Raw genomic sequence first — 25,410 nt, forward strand, 5'->3', positions numbered from 1 at the left:
TCTCCACCTGTCTCCAGTGTTTCCTGAGCCTCGAAGGGGTGATAAACATGTCTATCCTGTTTATGGCCTAGCAGTCACTAGTCACTAATTCTCAGCAGTTTGACCAGTTATGTGTCCCTCCAGGAACTGCTGCCCATTGGAACCAAGTTTCTCTGACCAAAGCTCACAACCCAGGGGTGTGAGCATAGGTGATCAGAACACCAACCCACGGGCGTGAGCATAGGCGTGAGCATAGGTAGGTGATTGGAAGGCGATTTGATGGGCAATTGCATCTATTTAGTGAAACCGCAGTAGCTTTGCCAGCAGGGCCTATGACTCCCTCAGGCAAGAGATCTGAAGTCCCTTACGAAGGCTGCGTTTCCCAGCTGTGTTTCAGCACACACACAGCCATTGTGAGTGCTCACAGCAAGTGAGACATGAAAAGAGGTCACTGTGAACTTTTAAGCCATCTTGTTCCTAGGAAAAGGTATGTCCTCTTCTTTTCCTTGACCTCTTCTTCCTGACTGGAAAGCAGAAGTAGCGGTGGCCCACTTGGGCCATGGGGACAAGAGTCTCCTGGCATTCACACCCTGTGATGCCTCCTCCCACACTGTGGTGTGGGAACCGAGACCTTCTCGACAGCCACATGAGTGAGACACCTTAGGAATGGATCCTCCCCCCAGCCAGGCCTGCAGAGGACCACCACACTGCCATCCACCTGCAGAGTGGGGTAAGGGAGGTCCCCAGCTGACACTGCTGGCCAAGACACCGAGGTCCACAGAGGCAGACAACCATGATTTATTACAACGATTCAATCTTAGGGTCAATTGCTAAATCAGACAACTATTGTGGGTTGGAACGTACTCTCCAAAAATTCATATGTTGGAGTCTTGCTTGAGCCTCCAGGACCCCAGGATGTGGTGGAAACAGTCCTTAGTGAGGTGATCAGACTCAAAGGAGAGTATAGGGTGGGCCCCATCCAACATAACCCCGAAAAGAGTGCTGCTGGACCAGGGAGACGCCTCCATCAGGAAAGTGCTCATTGCACAAGAATAAAGACCTCAGTTTGAGCCCCAGAACCCAGAGAAAAAAAGCCAAGTGTGGTGCTAAGCACTGGGGACCCTAGTGACGGAAAGACGGACACAGGCCGCTCCTCGGGGCTTGCTACACAGCCAGCCTGGCTAAATCAGTAGTGACGGAGCCCGTCAGAAAAAAAAGAGAGGTGGGAAGCTCCTGAAGAACGACACTGAGATTGAACGCTGGCCTCCATGTGCGCGTGTGCACACACACACACACACACTCATAGGAAGAGGTTGGCCACAGCTGTGAGCTGCATAGGGGAAACCCATGTAACCATGAAAGAGCAGATCAAGGTGCGGCTTCTACACGTTGAGGAACAATGACAAAAACAGCCCACCTGTCACCCCGAGTCAGTTAAGGAGCACAGGGGTCAGGCTGGGGAGGTGGCTCAGCAGTTCAAGTGCCTGATTTGTAAACAAACAAACAAAAAACCTGAGTTCTGATCCCCAGAAGTCATGTAAATCCCTAGTGGGCATAGCAGCCTGCCTGTAATCCTAGCCTTGGAAGGCAGACAGCATGTCTCCTGAGCAAGGCAGTGAGCTGTATCAGGGACCAGGTTTGTTTGAGAAACCTGCCTCAAAGAATACAGTAAAAGAACCTTTACAACACCCACCTAGGACCTCCACATGCCCCCACCCCCATGTGCAACCACACATGTAAAGATCTGAACACACACACAGAAGAAGAAAATGAAAAAACTTAAGCCTAGCAGGGGATGTTAGTGTCCACATGTCCATTGTGAGAAGTCAGCCTAATACCCACAGTCTGGCCACTGTCTGTTTGCCTGGGGGACTCATGTCCCTGGAGGACACACAGGGTAGATTTAGATGGTGCACTTGCTGGAATGTGGTTTCAGCCACATGTCTGCATGTGGTAGACACCAACAAGCACCTTATGTAAAGGAAGAACCTTGTTTCTTTATTACTGAGCCAGCAGGGAGACTCCTGCTGGGGTGCTGAGGACCCAGGGTGCTCCTGTCTCAGGGTGTTCCTGTCTCAGGGTGCTCCTGGGCATACTACCCCTTGGATGTCACCTGAACCAGTCATCACCATGAGTTTCTAGGGTTAGTATGAAGAAGGGCCACAAAGAGAGCGGCCGAAAAAACAGGAATTAACTTTCTGAGAACTAGACACCTGAGACCAAGGTCTTGGTAGAGTGGTTCTGATCAACCCTGGGAGAGGCCACTGCCTGCCCCTCTGAGCCCTGTTCTGTCCCAGGCTAAAACAAGCCTCAGGGAAGGAACAGCTGGCAAGTGTCTTGGGCCTGGGGCACCATCCAGGTCAGGGAGGAAACGACAGAGGTGTGCGTAGATGAGGCTATTTTTACCAAGACCTGTGCAAACAGAGGTGCGGGCTGGTCTGGCTAGTTTCTCCCTCCCCTGGCATCTGGCCCACAGGGCCATTACCAGGTAGGCAGTGCCCGCTTGGTTGGAGCCACAGAGGCAGGACGGACAGCTAGAGAAAAAGCAGTAAGAACTGCCCCTAGGTGCCCTGAGGACTTTCTGTCTGGAGGCATTAGCTCCCTCTAGGCAAGGTGGGTTCAGACTCAGCTACCTCCTGCCAGGAACAAGCTGAACCTCTCAGGTCCCATATCAGGCCTGTGGGCTGGGCTGCAGTCAGAGTATGGGAGTCAGAGGTCAGGGTGGGGAGAGGGATCATAGTCAGGTGTGGGTCTGGGATCACGGGTCGATGTGGACTGAAAGGATCACTGTCAGGGTCAGGGGTCCATTTGAATTGGAGCCTGTAATCAGGTCAAGGATCAGGCTGGGGTCAGAAGTGAACTCAGAGTCCTGGGTAGCTGGGTGGAGGCCTGGGATTGGACCTGGGGATTAGCCTACAATCATGAGAGAGGCTTGGTCACGGCCAGTCAGAGAGAGAAAAGCTGAGAAAAAACTCCCAAGCCGACCGTTTCCATGCTTCTTCACCCTTACTGACAGCCACTCTGGGCCTGTCATCCCCAGTGGAAGCCCCTCAGTCTTCCTAGGGGTGTGGCTGACAGGGATCCCTGCTCAGAACCTCACAGGGCATTCTCCCCTGAAGCAGGCGGTATCCTCCCAGAAGGACCTGTGAGAGCTAAGTTAGGGTGAGAGTATGATGTCCCTCCCCATTCCCCGATCTCAGGACCCAGGTAAGAAAGAACACTGAAGACCAGAAGGCAGGGCTGGGCAGGAGGGGTCCCCTGAACTGGGGCAACTTTAGAGACCTGCAGACAAAGGTTCCTACGAGGATTCAGGGTTTATTCCATAGACGTGACTAGCCCAGGTTAATCCAGCAATCCAGGAACTCAGGTTATAGCCTTGAATTCCTGCCCTCTTGAAGCTTATGTTCCGGGAATGGGATGAAATGACAGATGTTCTGGTTAGGGATCACAAGTAATTAGATGGCATCTTTGAAGCTGGTACGAGCAGGGGGTGGGGTATCTGAATAGGAGGGGGCTTAGGAACTGGGGCGGGAGAAGGAGCAGTTTGTGGCTTCAAACATGGAGGGGAGAGAGGGGAACAGGGGAATCCCTGGGACTTTCAAACTAGGAGGGATTCCAGGAAAAGGTTCTCAGAACAGCAGGAGGCCTGAGTGGCTGGAGGGGGACAGAAGACAGAGAGGAGAAAAGGAGAAGTCAGGACCCGAACACTCAGGGTCTGCAATCCTCTGAGAGTCAAGGCATCACTGGTGTTTTAAGAGAATTAGTCTGAAAGAAAGATGTTACAGCTGCACACCAAGGCAGAGGCAGGCAGATCTCTGTGAGTTTGAGGCCAGCCTGGTCTACAGAGTGAGTTCCAGGACAGCCAGGGCTACACAGAGAGACCCTGTCTTGAAAACTATAACAACAAACAAGAAAGATGTTAAACAACAGCAGAGAGAGGAAGTCAGCCAACTTCTGACCACCGGCAGTTGGTGCATAAGATGAAGAGAATTTGTAAGAGGCATCATCAGAAAGAGGCAGGGCTCTGTCTAATGTGTGAGACTTATTTAAACAAACAAGCCAACTTTTAAAAAGCATTGTAAAGCAGAGAAGGAGAATTAAAAATGAAATGCTGACTATAGATGGAGAGTTATGAAGGAATCACAGCGTTGGCGCAGCTTGGTGCCAACTGCTCACCAGTTCTCATTCTTCAGAGCAGAGCTCCTTAAATGCTGAGCCTTGGCCCAACATAGGTCACAGAGTGGACTGCAGGGGATTGAAAGTTATGTGTCCAACATCACAGTGACCAAACATTACTTCAAAATCAAATGTGTCATGAATATGAGGTGTTTCTGGCTCACTTAAGTTGCTTGAAGTCTCATGTTGCCTGAAGTGACTACTGCAGCCTTGGTTCTGAACACACACACACACACACACACACACACACACATACACACACACACACATACACACACATACACATACACACACATACACATATACACACATACACATACATGCGCATGCACTTTGCTCTGTGCATGCTGTCATGCCAGGCAGGGACAATGAATGCTAAATATGTACACACACACACACACACACACACACACACCCCAATATGAATACTCAACCCAGTATTGCGATTGCAAACTGGGGCACCAGGGAGAAGCCAAAGGTTCATGGAAAGTAGAGATGCAGATAAGGGGGATAAAGGCAACCTGGGCAGGACAGAGTGGAAAGGAGGGGACAGAGAAGTCATCCCCTTGCTCCCTTGCCTCAGCACCCAGCTTCCTCCTCCCTCCCTGATGCCTGTTCCTTCTTTTCCCTCCCGTTTCCATCCTATGTTCACCCTCTTCCTCCCCGTCACCACTTCCTCATCTCTCTTTCCCTGCCTCCCACCATCTCCAGGCCTGGCTCCTAGCCCCGGACAGGTAGCCCCATCCAACAGATAGGTTGCCAGGAAGCTCCGGTGTGAGTCCTCTGAGCCCCACCACTCCAGGCCCCCTGAATCTGCTCTCCCCTTGCTGAGGGTAGTACCCCTTCAGAACAGCCTAGGGGGAATCGGGGACGGTGGCTCACAGGGCCCAGCTCGGCAACCGCAGGTGATGGTTCCTCTCTTGGATAGACAGTCTGCTACCACGGCGGACGACTGGCTGGAAAAAAGGCGGAAGTGGCTCAGGACATTTCCTGCCCAGGCATTTGTTTTAGAGTGCCAAGCCTAGGAACCCAAGAGTGGTGGGGGACTTCTCTGTGATCCCCAGAGTGCCTCCCTTGAGCAGTGCTGGACCTGCTTCCTGCCTCTGCCTCAGGAAGTCAGCAGCAGGGTACACAGGACACTAGCTCTCAACCTCCCCATGGTTCTCAGGCCCAGAGTGCCAGCCTCTGCCCCTGCTAGGACCTTGCTGCTGGGCTAACACAGGTCTTGGCACCAGCCATGGAAGGATCTGCCTTCCCCAGTACAAACCACCCAAGGACCAAGAAGGCTGAAGTTGGGGTTTTTTGTAATGTAATGAGAAGATGAAGTCAAAATCAATTTGAACTCTAGAAAATGACAACAAGCCCTGTTCTCAAATTCATTCTGTGGAGCAGTACTCCCCCCACATGAAGGAAAGACGGGAGGGAGACTGAGGGCTTTGGCTATGCCAGGCCCAAGGTTCCACAGATGTAGACTGTAGACCATTGTCATCCTGAGGACTGAGCAGCCCACCCCTTGGGTCCAGTAGCCTTGTCTCTGTCAAGGGTGGCCCCATACCCCCAGGGCAGAGCACTGAGATCCGAGGGAAGTCAGATCATGAGACAGGAAGACAGAAAAGTTCACTGTGGCCACAGTAGGGCCATAGGACCCTAGAGGCCATTAGGAAGCTCCCGTGGCTGGGGTTGAGGACAAAGGGACAGGAGATGGGCTTTCCCATCATATCCAAGGGTTTTGCTGTCTGCCAGTCTTCAAACCACAGGTCTGGCCCATCTCAGAGCCCACCTCAGTACGGAAGTACACAAATGGCCACTTACTTAGTCAGCATGAATCTGAACCTTTCTAGGGCTGGTTTTGTAAACCCTTGTTCCACAGCTGGTGACACATGTGTGTCTTCATGTGTGCACATACACATGTATGAGCATGAGCACAGAGGCTAGAAATCAAGGTTGATGTCTTCCTCAACTTTATTGATCTGTGTGTGTGTGTGTGTGTGTGTGTGTGTGTGTGTGTGTGTATGTGTGTGTGTGTACCTGTGTGCCTGTGTATGTGTGTGTGTTGAGGGTGGGGCACAGGCCAGTGAATGCCAAGGCACATAGAAAACAACTTTTGGGAGTCAGTTCTCTCCTCCACTGCAGGTTTTTTGGGAATTAAACTCGGGCTGTAAGGCTTGTGTGGATGGGACTAAACTTTTTCTTTCTGTTTGAGACAGTCTTGCTATATAGCCTAGACTAGCTTTAAATTGGCCACCTTCCTGCCATAGCTTCCCAAGTACTGGGACTGGAGGCCTGCTCCATCCCTGGCTTCCTGCTTTGATATAAACATTATAGTTATAGTGCCTTGCAGAATATGTCAGGAAATGCTGCAGGCTCTTTGCTGCTCTGGAATTTGTTTTGATAAGAATTATCTGTGCAGCCGGTGGTGGCACATGCCTTTAATTCCAGTACTCAGGAAGCAGAGGCAGGCAGATCTTTGTGAGTTCTGGGACAGCCAGAGCTACACAGAGAAACCCTGTCTTTAAAAACCTGTCCATTTCACCTAGACATTTGAATAACAGCAGCATTCTGTTAACACACCCTCTCCTCCTGGAACTATGCCCTGTGCTCGTTGGCTTTGGCTCTTACTGTCGTCAGACTCGATAACCGTCTCTGTTCAAGAGGAAAGTGCGTTCATTTGATATTTTCCCTGTTTTTCATCGCTTTCTGTTTGATCTTTACTAATTCCTTCCCTCTTTCTTTGTGTTTAATTTGTCGTTTCTTATCTGTTTCCAGTGTTTTTAGTTGTGAACTCAACTATTCTTGCTGCGGCTGGCCGGGTTCTCAGGTGACACCAAGATTCCTGCCCACCACACCCTGCCCTGTGTGATCTTCTCCCTTTGGGCATGGGTGTCCTGACCTCATCAGGTGAGATTTTCTTGGTTTTGTTGATTTTGGGGGGAGGGAGGGCAGAAATGGGGGTCTCATGAAACCCAGGCCGGCCATGAATTTCCTATTTATCTTGAAGTCCCTGATTCTCTTGCTTCCACCTGCCACGTGCGGGGATTGCAGGCCTGCCCTGCCACACCAGGCTTACATGGTGGGCATCATGCATGCTAGTCAGGCACTTTCCCAATTAAGCTACATCTCCAGCCCCAAGTGAGATGTTTACAGAGGTCCTAGGGTGAGAGGCAGAGAGATTTAAAGCTGTAGTAGTTCTCTTGCTAGCCTGGTTTAAAAAAAAAAAAAGCAAACATTATGGACTACATCTGCAATCCAGCACTAAGTTCAGACAGAATGATTAGGAGTTTAAGGCCAGCCTGAGCTATAGAGACCTTGACTCAAAGAGCAACCCAACAGTGAAGTAAACATCTATGGAGCAGGTCATGGGGCTAGGACCTGAGGTCAGTCCCTAGGACCTCATAATGAACCCAACCAGTGGCCATCAAATAAAGGGAGTCAAGGGCTGGAGGGATGGGTCAGTGGTTAAGAGCACATACTGCTCCTATGAAAGATAGAGGTTAGTTCCCAGCACCCACCTCAGGCAACTTACAACTGCCTGTAACTCCAGATTCAGGGGAATCTGGCCCTTCTGACCTCCATGGACACCTGTACTCATGTGCACATACCCACACACACATACACAACTACACATAATTAATAATAAAATAGATCTTTTTAAAAGAGAGAGTCATATAGTAGCAGATAATGGAGTTCTGCCAACAGCTTGGATGAACTTGGGAGAAGACCCCAGTTCTGTAGAACAACTCTGGCTGACACCTTGGCTGGTTTCAGCAGATGACCCAGCATGTGGACCTCTGACTACAGACAATTTAGGAGAATCTGTGGTGGTATTTTACTTGTACTGAAATGTGATTTTAATTGTATATTAATAAATAAAGTTGCCCAAGGGTCAGAGCTATTAGAGCCATAGCAAGAGTGTGGCGGTAATGGCATGCACCTTTAATCCCAGCACTTGGTAGACAGAGCTAGATAGAGCTCTGTGTGTTCAAGGATACAGCCAGCTTTGGAGACACATGCCTTTAATCTCAATACCAACCATAGAAGACCTAGAAGTCTCTACAGAGGCAGTCATGTGTTTGGGTTTACAACCAATGAGAAGGCAGAACAGCTAGACTATATAAAGACAAACACACAGGAAGCGGCCCCTCTTTGGAGAGCTCTCTTGGCTGAAGCAGGAAGGGTAAGGCTCTTAGTTCTGACCTCTTGGCTTTCTTCTCTGAATTGGCTCTGTGTTTCTTATTTAATAAGACGGTTGGTTACATCTACAAGAATCAGTGGGTATCATTGCAAGCTGCTGCATTCTTGTCATGTCTTACCCAGCAATTGAAACCTAATGCATCCATTCTTCACATGACTTGGATGTTTACTGTTCTGGGATGTAGTTGGAATTTTCTTTGGGCCACCAACCAGCTCCCAAATAAAGACACAGAGACTTATTATGAATGCTTGGCCTTACCTTTGGCTTGTCCCACTAGCTCATATAACTTAATTTAACCTGTTTCTCTTCATCTACATTTTGCCTCAGGGCTTTTTACCTTTCTTTCATTCTATATGTCCTACTTTCCTGCTTTCTCTGTGTCTGGCTGGCTGGCCCCTGGCGTCTCCTTGGTGTCTCTTTTTCTTTCTTCCCCCAAGCCTAAATTCTTTCTCCTACATATTCTCCCTGCCCAGAAGTCCCACTGATACCTCCTCCCTCACTATTGGTCATTCAGCTGTTTATTAGACCAATCAAGTGCTTTAGGCAGGCAAGGTAAACAGCAATACATCTTCACATAGATAAATAAATGTAACACATCTTTGCATAGTTAAGTAAATATTCCACAACACCAGGACACTTTTTATACCTTGCTACATATTTATGTGTCTGTAAGAGTTAGTTAGTATTATGTTGAGGTGCTGTGGGATGGTCTGTATGTCAAATGCTCTGATTGGTCAATAAATAAAACACTGATTGGCCAGTGGCCAGGCAGGAAGTATAGGCGGGACTAACAGAGAGGAGAACTGAGAGAACAGGAAGGTGGGAGGAGACACTGCCAGCCGCCACCATGACAAGTAGCATGTGAAGATGCCGATAAGCCACGAGCCATGTGGCAAGGCATAGATTTATAGAAATGGATTAATTTAAGAACAGTTAGCAAGAAGCCTGCCACGGCCATACAGTTTGTAAGCAATATAAGTCTCTGTGTTTACTTGGTTGGGTCTGAGCAGCTGTGGGACTGGCAGGTGAGAGAGATTTGTCCTGACTGTGGACCAGGCAGGACTGGAGAAAACTCCAGCTACAAATGGCACCCAACATGTTGGCAAGAGTTTCCACCTAAAACCTGAGTAAAAAGATTCTACAACAGAGCTAAAAACAGTTCCTAGTTGTCTCTTTCAAGTAGCGGCAGCCTGCGTGTTTGAGCTACTATCTACTATGGTGGGTTCCTGGCATGCATGCTCAACCTGCAGTATGGCGGGAATGAGGCCTCTGCAAGTGGCACATTAAGCTGTGTGGTGGATTTAGCCTTTGCTAGTACAAAACAAAAAGAGGTTTCTGGGCTACACGCTGCTTTGATAGAAGCATAGACCCACTATTTCTGAGAGTTGATGGCTCCCAGAGCTGGCAGAAAACATACCACCGCCATGTTAGGAAGCTGAAGTGGGCGGAGCCAGCAGCCACAGCACCAGCTCCGTTTCAGGCTTAGAAGGCTGCAGTTTAAAGCAATAGGCTCAAGGTAATATAAAAAATAAGCCATGTAAAGATGGCTACCACACAGAGAATCTGGATTATGTTCTCTTTGATATTCGTAACTGAAGAAAAACATTTGATTGTAAAAGCTGTTGAGTTATGCCAAAATGTATATTTTAAAGGTACCTTGACTTCAAAATTTGGATGTAAGGATATGTTGCTTTGGAAAGGAGACTCTGCTTTTGTTTCCATAGAAAGCCAGAGGCTATGGATTTGTTCCAGATTAAGATACATCAGGTTTGACCAGCCAAGACCACCCGATAACACCAAGGCCCAGATGATCCAACATCCAGAACCGTTTCAAGGCAACTAGCTCAGACGATACACCCTCACAGACTACTCCATAATCCTAAAATTTTCTTTGTGTCCCCATAAGATACAGCGCCCCCCTCCAGCAGGAAGTAGTAAGAGAAGCTACACCCAAATTCCCAAATATACCAAGCTGACTTTGGAGATGTGTAAAAGTTAAAACCTTCCTTTTTTTCAAAAAAAAAAAGGGGGGGGAGTGCTGTGGGATGGTCTGTATGTCAAATGCTCTGATTGGTCAATAAATAAAACACTAATTGGCCAGTGGCCAGGCAGGAAGTATAGGCAGGATTAACAGAGAGGAGAACTGAGAGAACAGGAAGGTGGGAGGAGACACTGCCAGCCGCTGCCATGACAAGCTGCATGTGAAGACGCCAGTAAGCTACGAGCCACGTGGCAAGGTATAGATTTATAGAAATGGATTAATTTAAGATATAAGAACAGTTAGCAAGAAGCCTGCCACGGCCATACAGTTTGTAAGCAATATAAGACTCTGTGTTTACTTGGTTGGGTCTGAGTGGCTGTGGGACTGGCAGGTGAGAGAGATTTGTCCTGACTGGGCCGGGCAGGAAAACTCTAGCTACATTGAGGTTTAAACTCTTCTTTAGTAACTGATGCATATTATTTCTGCCTCCTGTCTTAGTTGCCCAACAATGTATTTTAGATAGATATAACTTGACCTATGGATGTGACTTTGGTTCACTTATTCTGGTTTGCTGAATAGTCTGCTGAGTGAAGATTTCCAGGTCTTTCCACCATAATTATAGATTGACAGTTTGTACAGCCATTTTATATATTTTGATGCTATTTATTAGATGTTTATGGTCAATATACCTACTTGATAGACTACCAGATAGAATATTCTAACGATATGAATATTTCTTTTGTTGGTTAATTTTGATTGTCAGTCACCTAGGAGACACACCTCTGGATATGTTTGTGAGGGCATTTCTAGGAAGGACTGGCATCAGGAGAGAGGGAACCTATCTCAAAACAGGCATCTTGGAACAGGCAGCTCCGAGTTCTGAGGAGCAGGCAGTGTCCCTGAGCAAGTGTGTCTGCTGTGTTGTCTCCCTCCTCTACTGACATCAGATTCCAGCTTCTTTGGCCTTCCAACCTGTTCTCAACAGTAGTGACTCTCCAGGGAGCTTTTGGACTTTCATCACTGGACTGGGACTGCTGAGACATTCAGCCTCTGGAATGAGAAACTACAGTTCTTAACCTCTGAAGCTTGCAGACCATCATTGTTAGGTTGCCCAGCCCCTACAGTGTAAGATATTCTAATAAATCACCTCTTATAAAATATATTCACATTTTATTGGTTGTGTTCCCTCAGATCCCCATCTAATAGAGTCTTCTTTGTGCTTTTTAAAATTGCTTTCCATCTTAAATTCTCATTTATTCACATTGTTTATGCTGATTAAAACTCAAAACTATCCCTAGTCTCTGATATGATGCTTCTACAGGTGACGTAGTGTTGGTTTAACCCTCCAATAACCGTCTTCCATTGGACTGTTGGGTCACTCCACTTCTTTATCTCCTCACCTGCTTTGTTCTACCTCTTTCCCTCCTCTTCTCCCCCTTCCTCCTCCCCTCCCATCCTCTTCTTCCTCCTCATCCTCTCTCCTCTTCCCCCTCCTCCTGATTGTTTAGGAATTACATGGGAGTTTTCATTTCCCCAGTGGACAGCTACATGTTTAACACTCAGTAATCTCTGGCAACAATTATGTTGCTGAAACTCCATGTGTGTTTTGTCCCACCCCCTTCCAGAATCTCTGCCCAAGGTCACCTGTACAACAGACCCCTGCTGAGGTTCATGGTGAAGGAGTCTGGAGAGGAACTGCTAACTCCTGAGTTTGGAGAAAGAAGTTCTCAAGCCGTCCCTCTGTTCACATAGGCCCAGGGCCTCTTCCTCAGTCCTTTGGAGCAGAACTGAAGCTCTCCTACTTCCTGCCTCCACTTTCCATGACTCAGTTTTCTCTCTGTGGACATACAGGCACATCGCTTGGGCCTTCCTCAAGGAAGAACCTGTAGGGCTTAGTGAGTAGTGTGCTTACCCAGCATGCTCAATGCTCTGGGTTCAGTTCCCACCACTCATAATCCAGGCCTGCCCATAAGACCAGCACACATAATCCAGGCCTGCCCATAACAACAGCACTCATAATCCAGGCCTGCCCATAAGACCAGCACTCATAATCCAGGCCTGCCCATAAGATCAGCACACATAATCCAGGCCTGCCCATAACAACAGCACTCAGGACATGGATGAAAAGGATCAGAAGTCAAAAGGCATCCTCAGCTATGTAGCAAGTTCAAGGCCAGCCTGGGCTACATGAGACCCTGTGGGGGGGGGGGAAGGGAGGTGGATGGAGAGGAAGTCTTCAAGTTTCATCTCTGTAGCACAGCCTGAAGATCTCACCCTGCTTTCCTCCCCTTTACCATCCACAAGGAACCCTGTATTCAATAAACTTCTCCAACATCCATCTCAGTATTGCTCCCTGGACCACCTGAGGTGATACACATGATGGCGCCAGCCCTCCCCAGAGCCCAGCCTTCAGGATCAAGGGTGACTCTCTCAGAACTGGGCCCCGGGCTTCACTGCCGCACTCACCAGTTAATTCAAGGCTTCCCCGACCCCAAGCTCCATGAGCTTTGCTCCCAGGTGGGGTTGCAGGGCCTCTTCAAGACCCCCTATCCTCTGCTCAAGCAACGCTAGGGTCCTCAGAAGACACAACCCATGTTTCCATCAGCGACAAGCCTTGCCTCATCACAGAGCCAGACATGATACATGAGAGAGAGATGAGTGAATGAATGAATGGATGGATGGATATCCATGCTGTTACAGAAGACACACAAGGAACACCCTTCAAACATCTGCTCAACTCTCCCCACCCTCCTCCAAGATACACATGGAGTTGAAATGCTCTGGCACTCAGAAAGGTCTAGCCTCCAAAGAAGGGGTGCACTGGAGAGGCGGGAACAGCTGCCCGGAAGCTCGGGGAAGGGAAGGTTGTCTTCATCCAGATGGCAATGTGGGTGGATCTGCTGGGGAGCCTGGCGCAGTGGCTGCCCAGGCCTTGACTTAGCTCCCACCACGCAGGTCAGGGACACTCCATGTTTCACCGCTGCCCTTACCATTCACCAGAACCTCCTTACCATCAATTCATCAGCCACAACACAAGGCACTGAGACTAAAGCATCCCGGGAGGTGGCTGCAGGCCCGGAGGAGGCGAGGGCGGCACACGCCACAGGGATGCATCGGGCTGGAAGCCAGACAGGCTCAGATGAGTAACTGTAGATTCTCTCTGCCGAGCTTGTTGTCACAGGGAATGGCAAGTGACTGTCTCCCTTCTCCCCCACCCCCTGAATCTGCTGCACCCCTGTGATTCTGGCAACTAGAAGGGAGGTGAGGGGCTGAGCCAAACTCTGGAAACAGGTTGCAGGGATTCAGAACAGATCCACCTAGCAAGAAGAGGTTCAGGAATGGGAACAGACCACGGTTCAGGCTCTTGTGCAACTGTTCCAATGTAGATGAGTGAAGCAAAGACATCCATGCAGGGACTCCTTCTCAGGACATGTGGGGAAGGAAGGTAACTACACCTACCACCACAAGTGCCTGCTCCCTCAGCCTCAGGAAGCCCATCTGCCTCCACCTCTGCCTCTGACTTCCCTTTCTTGTGAAGCCTTTCCTATGGCCTAGGTTAACAGCAGGTGCCCTCCTCAGATTCCACAGGGCTCCCCAAGGGTAAGCCCATGGTTGACTTCCCAATGTCTCAGGACACAGGGTTTGAGAGCCAGGGGTTGGCACGTGGTGGGTGTAGCCTAAGTTGAGTGTTAAAGGCCTGTTTGCTGTTTTGCTGCACCTTTTACTTCTGAATGTGTCTGTGTCCTTCAATGGTAATGAAGGATGGATCCCCCAGGGAACAATCCAGAAAGAACCAAGAGTGGCTTTCACGGCAGAGAATTGGAAGGAAAACTATCCCCAGCCATTTTCCTCTTCCAGGGGTGGGCTGGGAAGACACCAGGCAGGATCCCGCCTGCCCTCTCAGCTGCAGCCTGGCACCAGCCCTCCAACCTCCAGCCAAAGAGGAGTCAGTGTGGGCAGGGCAGCCATCACCACTGGTGCCTCTCCCTTCCACCCACTTGCCTCAACTACCCAGTGAGGGTCACAGGGGTCTGGCTCCCTCCCACCCTCCAGTCCCCACTCCCCTCCATGCACCCTAAAGCCCCTTCAAGATCCTGTCCACAGAGAGCAAGAAAATGCTAACAGGCCCAAAATGTGAAGTACTGCAACATTTTGCCCAGACTGGCCTGAAATCCACTGCAGTCCTCCCGAGAGCTGGCATCACAGGCATGTGCCCGTGCCCCATTTGCTGACAGGACATCAGCATTCTGCAACTGCCTCGGTGACATGCGGGGGCGGGCAGGGGTGAGAGCCAAAGCCCACAGGTTTAACATTCACATCTAGGACTTGAGGACACCACCTCAAGAGCTGGTAAGACCCCGCTGCCCCATGAGGGGCCTAAGGTACCTGAGAGGAGGGTACCGAGGGCCACAAAGAGAGGTAAACCCAATTCCTGAGCTCACAGTGCCCATGCTGAAGCGTTGGAAGGAACTGAACAGCTCGCTCCTTTGACATCCCAGCATCTGGAGGAAGGCCTGTGTCCGGCTAGCCCGTTCTCTATAAGGAAGCAGAAACTGCAGGAAGCGCCTCCTGTGTCCTCTTACCTCCATGCCCTGGTGTGTAAAAGAGACCTGGCTCGGAATCACAGACTAATAAAGTAGGGGGAGACAGCAAGGGAGGTGCGGTGGACTGATGTAGAGGAGGGGAAGGAGGGAGAGTGGAAAGCTCCACCCAGCCTGAAGAAACCGAGGAAGGCCAGGCAGGGGTCGCTTCCAGACTTTTCTGTAACCGACCTCAAGGCCACGCCCACAGCCCTAGTTTCCCACGTTGCAGGTTGGGAAGGCCAGAGCGTCCTCGGGACATTCCCGCGCCCCTGCTGGCCAGAAAGCGCCTGGAGACGGACCTCCTTCGAGCGGATTGCACACCCCACTTCGCGCTCAGGGACACGCGGCTCTCTCCGTCTCTGCACCCAACTCCGCCCCTCCTCCCTCCTTCTATCCCCTCGCGCCATCAGCCCCCCACAACACCTTCTCACTGTGACCACCCGAGCTCTCAGCAAGGAGACCAGGCAGCCATCTGGTTCCCTCATAAGCCGCGCGCAGGGAGCTCAGAGACGAGACGGTGACCCCGCGCTCCACGCTAGCACCGAATAACCGAGTCCTAAAGACAAGCGTAGGAGGGAGCGCAGCCTCACATCACCCGCTGATGGCCTGCGCAATCTTGGAGATTCAGCGCGGGACACTGGCACCCTGGTCCTAGTTCCTGGGGACCTCAGACTCCGGGAGGAAGGGTCTGTGGGCAGTCTGGGCCCGCGAACAGGTACAAGCTTCTGTCCCCCACGCCGGGGCGCTGGAACGTTGACTTAGCGTCCCTCGCGATCTGCGCGGGCCGAGACGAGTCCACCGTCTGAGTGCGCCCTGTGAAGGGCCACGACGCCCTGCCTGGCCCTAGAGCGGCCTGGAGGAACCCCGAGTCAGGGCTCCCCGACTCCGGCTGAGCTCCCCTCGGCTTGTCCCTTGTCACAGACCGCTGCAGCAGCGTGATCCACCAGACCCCGTTGGAACCCAGCCTGAAGCCCCGGAAAGCTGCGGTCCTTCTCGTCCAGGAATCTGGGCCGCGCGCCGGCGTGGGAACCAGGGAGGCGGCCGCTCCCCTCCACCCCCACCCTCTGGAACAGACGACCATAGGAGCACGCTGCCGGGGACCGAGGGTGCGGCCTGGGCTGGGAGAGAAGGTGCGGGCGCGGGGAACGCTGGGCGGAGTCCCGCAACGGAGCCGCTAGGACGAGGCTCGCTAGCGGCAGCTCCCGACGACGCACACCACTAGCGGGACTCCGCGCTCACGCCCCGGGGCGCCCAGGCTCCGCCCCCTACCTGCGCCGAGGCCCCGCCTCCGCCGCGCCATTGGGTATCCCCGCCGCCCGTCAGACGAGCCCCCGCCGCCCTTCCCGGGCCCTGAGCTACTCCTCTTAGCGCCCGGGCCGCCGGCCCGCGCCACTCTGCCGCGCTGCACCCGCCCCAGACCCCGCAGCTGCCCCGGCCGCCTGCGGCGGGCTCAGGGCGGACCATGCGCCCTTCGAGCGCACCGCCTGCCCGCTGGCTCTGCGTGCTGGCAGGAGCCTTCGCCTGCGCCCTCGGACCAGCGGTGAGTATGCGCCCCTCCACCCAGATCCCCGGGAAGAGGGAGCTGCGGGGGCGGTGGATCTGGGGCCATCCGGCCATGGGGGGCAGCGGGAGCGCGGTTCTCATCTTCTCTCTCCATCCGGGGCCGTATCTAGCCCAGAGGCGTGGGAGCTCGATGGCACCGGGGCCCTCCTAGCGCAGCTAGAGCGCTCACCTCGAGGCGATCCCAGGCAGCAGTGGAGAGACTGAGGGCGAGAGGGAGCCCCAGACTTGCTTTTCGAGGAGTGCCTGTCGGGGTACATGGGGGAGGAGAGCCGTGGGTAGCAGGATCAGGTGAGATGGGAGGTTTGGTAGACTGTGAGGTGGGAAGGAGACTATGAGGTTCTGAAAGCGTCTCTAGGCATTTTGTGAACTTGTGGGATGAAGACCGGCCAGCAGCAGATGCAGCGTTTATACCTATGGCCTGGGAAGGGGTCCTTGGAAAGCTTATGGGTGACAGGACTCGCCTTCCTGTGCTCTATCTCCTCTAACTATAGGATGGTGGTGAGCAGAGAAAGGTCAGAGTTGGTGGCAGGGACAGGTGTGCTGGGAAAAGCAAGGGACCTTGCTCTGCCTTCGACTTCTGCTTCCTCACCACACCGATATGTGTGTGGGTGTGATCCTGTGGCTGTGGATGGCTCACCAGGACCGTGGGGCAGATGCTGGGTCACCTCCTCTGAGAGTAAGGAAGACCTCAAGACTCAGTCTGCCCATTTTACAGAAGGGCAAAATGAGGCCACAGGAGCCACACCTGTCCTTGTCAGACGTACTTGGATAGAGGTGATCGTCTTCCTCCCTTTGCCTCCCGCCTGTGGGGCTGTTGCTTCAAGATAGTCTTTTCCCAAGTGGATTCTGGTCTGGAAACAGCAGGCTGCCTGGAGGAGGGTGGGGAATCTTTGTCACCTAGGGGGTTCTGTCTCATGATTACCTCCCTTACCATCATGGATCTGTTCCCACCTAGCTGGTGTCTGGCACGCCCTAACCTGGGAAAGCTCTTCCCCTGGTGAAGGAGCAGCCCTCTGAGAAGTGACAGGTGTTGCCCCTCCCTCTACTTCACAGTCCCACCTCCTCACACTCCAGGCTCCATGGGACTCACAGTGTGACTCACAGTGGCCCTCAGTGTCACAGTCTTCCGGCTACTCTCCAGTGCTCCCAACTCTGGGTCCCAGCTACTCTCATTTATTTTGGATAAGCCAGGACTCTTTGGACCACTGGAGGTCTCCAGATGCCCTCCATCTAGACATAGCCTGAGCCTGGCCCCTCCGATACCTTTCTTCCCATCTTCCCAACTCTGGCTCCTCCTGATTGCTTCTGATCTCCCACTCTGCCCATCCTTCAGTTCCACCAGCCTCCCTGCCTGAGCTGTTCTGCTCCTCCTATGGAGTTAGACTCACTGTCCTCTTGTGGCCTGGCCCACAAAACGAGGGGAAGGGACTTAGCCTGGCATGGAGAAGGGTCCCAGTTCCTGCCTTGCTGTCCTTACTTGCTCTCTCCTGGAATGGACACCCAGTGTTCCTGCTCCAGCCGGACTTGTGGGGGGGGACACGTTATCAGAGCCATAAAATGGCAGCTGCAGAGTTCACATTGAAGGCACAGAGCCTTATCTCTCTGTTTATGGGGCCCTGCCTTGGCCTGGGAAGGGAAATCTTTGAACAGGGAAGCCAAAAAAAAAAAAAAAAAAAAAAAAAAAAAGGAAAGGAAAGGAAAGAAAACCTCCAATGTCCCAGAGGAGGAAGTGAAGTATGTCCCAAGGCCTTCCATAGCTCCTGCCCCCCTGGGCAGCAGACAGATGCCCAGTGCCAGGCTAGTGGGAACACTCAGACTGGAGACAATCTGAGGCCTTACTTTGCAAGAGTCTTCACTGTAGGAGCACGGCATAACCAGCGACCTCGAATGGATGTGGGGAACAGCCTCTTAGGACTGAGGGACAGGGTTGCTGTGACAGACAAACAGGGAGACCTCCTTGGAAGAAGCAGGGCAATGCCCTTAAATTTGGCTCCACTGGCCAACTTCAACTGCAAACTGTGAAAAACAGCCTTTACTAGCCAGGCCCCAGAGGCAGAGAGAACCCCAGTCCCCGGTTTCCATTAGAACTGGGATGGCTTGGGTGAAAGGCAAGGCCAGCTCCTCGTGAGTGTTCCCCAGACAGGTGGAAGCCACCTGCTCCTGAAGGTCACGCCTCACCAGAGGAGTCCTTCCTGGCCACTACAATCAGCCTTTCTAGGGTCTTCCCACTACTGCCCAGGCCTCTGGCCTCAGCAGACCATACTGTGAACTTTAGGAAATATGGTGGCTACTGGGCCAGGCTACCTTCTGGAATAGAGAGACAACCTCAGTTATCCTTGCTCAGGAATCCCAGGGCCATGCTGAAAGACAGAACTCTCTAGAGGTTTATGCCTCCCCACCGTAGAGTCTGGAGACCTAACCTCTTCTGAGGCTTCTGTAGCTTGCATGAGGGTCACAGCTTAGGACAAGAGCCTTAGACCCTGCCTTACCCCCACAGCCATGTCTAGTTGGCTTGGGAAACATCTTTAATCTCCATAGAAGGACCTGATTTCCTCATCTCTGAAGGGACAAAGGAACCCTTGGCCCAGTGTGAAGGAGAATTGAGATGGCTAGGCGGGGCTGGAGCTAGCCCCACTTTCTAGCTGGGGCCTGATATTTTCTGAACCCCAGGTCCAAGTGAGACAGGTATAGGTGTCCAGACAGGACCTGTGTGAACTCTGAAGGAAGAAAAGGTAATGAAGATGTTGTGTGGCCCATGTGACAGGTCATCCCTGCTCCTTGGTCCCCAAGCTTGGACGTTTGTCCAGCCAGGGCAGGCAAGATCCATGGAGTGGGTGGGGTGTCCTCATGAGGTGTCTTCAGGTCTCTGAAGACAAGGCCTCCTTAGAGGAGGCTGGGCAGTAGTTGGCAGGACATCTCACAGTGAGGGAAGCCTTGACGACAATCCAACTTGTGTCACTATACTGGCGCAGGGCCTCTACCCGGCCACCCTCCTGCCATTACCAATCCCTTCACTGTGGCCGCTTGGTTCACAGGTGAGGGTTGGAGGCTGGGGACTAAAGTGAGCCTTGGCCTTTTCTCAGCCTCTCAGACTTTGCCCTCCCATTTGGATTCCCAGCATTGTACGCAGGAGAGCCACAAAATATAGAAATTCTCTCCTGCTTCTCAGCAGTTGCTTCTGAAGAAAAGAGCTTAATCTCTCCATTACATGAATAGGTTTTTTCCTTTTACTGTAAAATGTTTCAAACATAAACAAATAGAAAGAATATTATGTTAAAGCTTTGAGTAGTGGCTCATGTCTGTAATTCCAGCACTCAAGAGGCTGAGGCAGGAGGGCTGAGTTCAAGACCAGCCTGGGCTCCTCAGTGAGAACTTGTCTCCAATAAATAAGTAAATAAGGATAGCATAATAGGGACTGGAGGAATGGCTCAGTGGCTAAGAGCAACATACTGCTTTGCAGAGGACCCATATTGGTACACTCAACAACCACACGTAACTCCAGTTCCATGGCATCCAATACCCTCTTGTGGCCTCCTTGGGCACCTACAAGTATGTGATGAAGACACATATGCTAAGATACAGACACACATACACATAAAAAATGTAAAAATCTTTGTAAAAGGATAGTATAATGGACATACAGATTCCCTACGTTTGACATTGGGTAACTTCAATGTTTAATTTTTACATCACTTATTTATTTTGGCTAAAGTACATTTAAAGTCAATTAGGGGAATATTGAAACCCTGGATCCAAATGCATCTCTAAAATAAAAGACCATTTTCCTGTATAACTATGGTATTCTGGTCACACCTAACACGATATGCATGTTAGTCTCCCTCATATCCAATATTTAAATATTCTCCAACCACACTTAAGCACCACAAGGTGAACAGTGACATTCTCAGAGGGTTGTCTTATGGCAGTGGCTCTTCTGTCTGACTGATGGGGTTAGACAGCCAGCTGGCAGGCATTTGGGGTGAGAGTGAGGTGTCTTGGCAAGGAAGCTTCCTGCCTGGGGAAGCCTCTCTCTATGCATTCTGTCTTATGTGGTTCAAGGTACTAAGATCTACATCTCTCAGGAAGCACCTCCTCCTAGCCACCTTCAAAACAAGTTCTTCCTGCATAACAGGGCATTGGAGGAGGGGAAGAGTCCACAGGCTGGCATCTCTAAATTGAAGACTTACAGCCTCAGGCTCCTTGGGTGGTTGGTGTTATTAGTTCTAGCAGCACCCACAGATCCTGGGTCCTCTTCCCCGGGGGTGTCCAGCACAACAGGGGGGTTACATTGAATATGTACCCTGTGAGAGGCTTCCTGCCCCAGAGGAAACTTCCCAACAAGTGCTTGGGGATAGAGCAGACTGGATGTCTCTGCTGAGATTCCAGCAACTATGAGAGCCCTCTCTCTCTCTCTCTCTCTTTCTCTGTGTGTGTGTGTGTGTTGTGTGTGTGTGTGTGGTGTGTGTGTGCGCGTGTGTGCATGCATGTGTGTGTGTGTGTGTTAGACAGAGCTGGGCATGGTGTCACATCTGTAATCTTAGCACTGGAGAGGCTGAGGCAAGAGAATTACAAGGTAGAGCTGAGCTCTGACTGCACAGCCAGCCCTTGTCAAAAACAAATAAGAGACGGCGTGTGTGTGTGTGTGTGTGTGTGTGTGTGTGTGTGTGTGTGTGTGTGTTGGTGTGGCAACCACACAGGTCAACTTACTACACCTTCCTGTTGGGGGTTCTCATGCCCTCACCAATAAGATGAAATCTTCAGTGCTCTACAGAGCTTTTCCTTTCCCGGGTCATCGGTTTCCATGTATGCCTATCATCATGTGATCCGGGTTCAGGGATGGGGGGACTTAAACAAATCTCAGTATGTGTGATGCTTTCTGTATGGGGCCAATGCAATAAGGAAGATATCAAATAGGACCACCCAGTGTCCTACCAACTACTGCCGATTCCCTACCTTGCCTGATGGTCCCAAATTCTGTAACAGGACACAACAGCACAAGTCATTCATAGTGACTCCTAGTGCTTACAGTTTTGCAGACAGCACACTTTTCCTGACTCAGTCCACCTCATACTCCCTGCAGAGGTGGCCTGTTCCCCTGTATCCAACCACCTATAATGTGACAGGTCTTTGCAAAGTGTGTTTCCCCTACTCTCATCCTTTTGGACCACATCTTTGAGGGTCTCCAGTAGCCTAGAAGTCAAAGCTCATACTTCAAAACTGGCATTCGAGGCCCTTCCCAAGTCTATCCCTGCCTCCTTTCTATGACTCCTCACAAGATGTCCCTAGAACTCCTCACAGTAGCTACACAAGACTTCCTGCAACCTTGAACATGGTGAGAAGTTCATGTCTCCCAGTCTGTGTGTACCCTGGGATGCTGAGTCCACCCCAGATTGTCTAACTCTTTCCTCATTCTGTATAAACTCTGTGCCCCACCCTGATACCCACTGTCCACCAGGATCTCACCCTGGAGCTTGTCCAGTGATCAGCAAACTTGGCTGTATTTGCCCAGGGAATTTTTCAATGTCCACTGTATATCTGAAGTCCAGAAGGATAATGAGGATGTTTAGAAAAAGGAAACAAATGGGAGAGGAAGTCCAAGGTCTGCCTGAATTCCTCCACGATAAGGGCCACAGGGAGCTGCCCTAGCTCTGTCCTCCCAAGGGCCATGGTTGACCAGATGGCCAAAGGCAAATCTCCAGCAAAGGATTGATGCTACACAAATTAGGGTCAAAGACTTGGGTCCTATCTGAGGATGTGACTTACTGGGTGACCTCAGGTCCCTCTTTGGGTCACTATTTCCTCTACATTCTTCCGGACAGGGGTGTTTTAATCAACTAAATTTTGGCAAAGATAGTTTAACTGCTGGATACCATACCTCTTCATGGTTCACAGCTATCCAGGATTCCAAATTACCCTGGGGACTCCTGGATCCATGCCCCTCTCCTCTCTCTGACTCAAAACCATGTTCTGAGGCAGTACTTCTGGAGGGATAGTTGCATGGTGTCAGCCAGAATTTTATTAAAGAGTATCAGGCAGAAGTGGCCAAGAACTAGGTGTCCCATAGTGATTCAAAATGGGGAGATGGTTGTTGGTAACCTGTTTGCCTTGCAAGCACAAATACCAGAGTTAGATCCTGGAACCCATGCTAAAAATAAAGGAAGAAATAGGGGGAAGGAAGGAATGAAGGAACACAAAACCAGGTGGTTAGCAGGAACCTGAATTCTCAGTGCTGGGGAATCCGAGACAGGTGGATTCCTGGGCCTTGCAAGCCCGCCAGCCCAGTCTGTTTGGCACATTCTAGGCCAATGAGAGCCCCTGTTTCAAAAAATAAGGTGGAGAGTGCCTGAGAAACAGCACCTTAGGTTATCTCTGGTCTCTATGTGCACATTTACACATTTATGCCCGTGCACGTGTGCACACATGCACACACACACACACACACACACACACATATGGAATACCACTTGGCAATCTGTGTGATCATTACTCTGGCTTAAGAAGACTCCAAAAGTGAGGAACAGCCATTGTTCTGTCCTCAGACCATAAAAACGGACACTTTGGGTTCCTGAGATTTTAAAAAAAAAAAAATTAACTAGCTTAAACTATAAACAAGGTCGTTGGCTCGTGTTGTGGGAAGATCTGGTTTCAGACATTGCCTTCACTGTCAAGCAGCTCTGGGTTTTCTCTGTCTCCATCCTGCCGCCCCCTCAGTGGCCTTCATCTTCATGTTCTGTTTGTCAACAAGATTACTACAGTAGCCCAGCCTCTGGTCCTTTGAGGTTTTCCCAATCCAGTGGGGAGAATTAAACCCACTTGCCTCCTAGTTTAATCCAAAGTCCCAGGAGTGAATGCCTTCTGGCTCAGAGGAGCATGGCTTGGGCCAGGTGCCAGGCGCTGAGTCTGGGAATGCTGATTGCCTTAAGTCTTGGTCACACCAATCCCCTGCAAGAGGGTTCACCAGGAGCAGTGATTGGGGAGAGGAGAGTCTCTAATGAGAACCTGGCACCAGAGGAGAGGAAAGCTTGTGGGTGGGCTTATACACAGAAACAGCAGGTATCCACATGGCCACCCTGTCTTCATATCACAGCACAGTGTGACAGAAGGTGAAAATGTGAGGGGAACCCCGAGAGTTGGGGATGAAGCCCCAAATCTGAAGGTATCTAGCTGTTGATAGGCTGGGTCTGGGAGGGTACCTAGTGAGGAGGTGCGTGCTCCCAGATGAGCAAGGTAAAACAGTTGGCTGGCCAGTCCCAACTTCCACTTTCAGAGGTCACCTCCAGGAGACCCATGACTACCCCACTACTCTCTACACCTGAGGATGAGCCAGTCATGGATCCCCTAAGCCATATCACTACAAGCATTCTAGCTGAAAGAGGTGAAGCATATGATCCCTAAGAGGACACACAGGTGCTGGGTCTCCTTCAAATTGCCTTTTCTTTAAATGATTCTGCGGTGTTCCATGACAGTCCCGTGCTAATTTCCATTTGCCAAGTTGAAAAGAACTTAGCACCTTGTCTGGACCCCAGTTGGCTGGGTACCTTTGTTCAGTACGTGACTTCCAGTCCTAGACAAGTGAGGTCTGGGTGACAGGAATAGGTGAAGGAGGAGGTCTTCCTATGGACCTGGGCCAGGACAGACACAGTGCTAGTTGGACCACTGGTGACCTGGGAAATGAAATTTCCCGGGAGTGAAAGACCTATTGGGGTAGAAGGGATGTCATGGCCAAGCCTCAGCTTAGACCTCTTTTTTTTTTATTAAGAAAATTTTTATTCATTTTACATACCAACTACAAATCCCCCCTCATCCCTCCTCCCGCTCCCCAACCCCCGCCCCCAGCCTTCCCTCTCCAACCCATCCTCCATCCCCTCCTCTGAAAAGCTAAGGCCTCCCATGAGGAGTCAACAAAACCTGGTACATTAGTTGAGGCAGGTCCAAGACCCTCCACCCTGCATCAAGGCTGTGCAAGGTATCCCACCATAGGTAATGGACTCCAAAAAGCCAGCTCATGAACTAGGGATAGATCCTGATCCTACTGCCAGAGGCCCCTTAAACAGACCAAGCTACACAACTGTCTCCTGTATGCAGAAGGCCTAGTCCAGTCCCATGTGGGCTCCACAGCTGTTGGTCTAAAGTTCGTGAGTTCCCACTAGCTTGGTTCATTTTAGACCCTTCTCTTGATGGTAGTGGAGAGCACCCTGCTGTCTGGGCGCAGAGCAGTCACTGGTGTTGACCCACTTAGACCACTGGTCGAGTTCTATGTACTTTGATGCTGCAAGCCAGGAGGTCCCCTTGGAGGGAGGAAATAAAGAGAAGTGCCCATGTCTACATTGTTTCCACAAGCTTCCATCAGCAAGGCCGAGTCCGGGGTAGGGGTTGGGACTGATGTTCATTTTCCATGCAGAGACTGAGTCCAGGGTAAGAGTAATGAAGGGAGACTCGGAATCTCTAACTGTGAGGTCTTCCCCCAGAGCTTTGCCTAGGGCCCTGGTGGAGACTGTGATACTCTCCAACCCAGGCAGAGATGTGGAAACAGAGGACTGCCCAGAACGGTGGCCACTTCCTAAAGTCAGAGGCAGACAGAAGCTGCCATAGTGCTATTGCTCACTCACAGAGGCCTTCAGCTTCTGCACACCCACAAACCCTCAACACCTGACACTTTCCACCCTCAGACTCATGTCTACCACAGTGCCGTGTGTTGCCATGCTCCCTGCCCACCCAACCCTGCTCCTGGGCCCAGGCATGCTGGAGGGCAGGAGAGAAGCAAGGGCTTCTTCATCCCCTCTGACTTCCTAGAGACTCAGGAGGCTGGTGGGGTCTGGGGACTTCTTGTGGGGCCTCACTTACTTGCTTAAGCCTCCCTAGTCCTTGTGGAATCTGTTCTACCTTTTTCTGTGGCAAAGGAGATGGTGAGGACTGGGTAAGAGGGGTCAGTATCC

At 51.0% G+C, this 25,410-nt stretch overlaps 1 protein-coding gene and 1 long non-coding RNA gene across 3 annotated transcripts in view; both read left to right on the top strand.

Annotated features, from left to right (window-relative positions):
- The first annotated feature begins 80 nt into the window (after positions 1-80).
- On the top strand, positions 81-11,598 carry LOC131915552 (uncharacterized). Its single transcript, XR_009380359.1, has 3 exons — positions 81-466; positions 6,922-7,053; positions 10,072-11,598. It is a non-coding gene; the product is annotated as an uncharacterized LOC131915552 (long non-coding RNA).
- A 4,728-nt stretch (positions 11,599-16,326) lies between these two features.
- The window catches only part of Vipr1 (vasoactive intestinal peptide receptor 1), a 29,223-nt gene continuing 20,139 nt past the window's right edge, over positions 16,327-25,410 (top strand). For both annotated transcript variants that reach the window (XM_059268931.1, XM_059268932.1), the window contains exon 1: positions 16,327-16,451. In XM_059268931.1, coding sequence (XP_059124914.1) covers positions 16,374-16,451 — 78 coding nt within the window. In that variant the 5' untranslated portion in view covers positions 16,327-16,373. The remainder of the gene's footprint in view (positions 16,452-25,410) is intronic.

Source organism: Peromyscus eremicus, chromosome 7, assembly GCF_949786415.1.
Source record: "Peromyscus eremicus chromosome 7, PerEre_H2_v1, whole genome shotgun sequence".
In the NCBI taxonomy this organism is placed as follows: Eukaryota; Metazoa; Chordata; class Mammalia; order Rodentia; family Cricetidae; genus Peromyscus; species Peromyscus eremicus.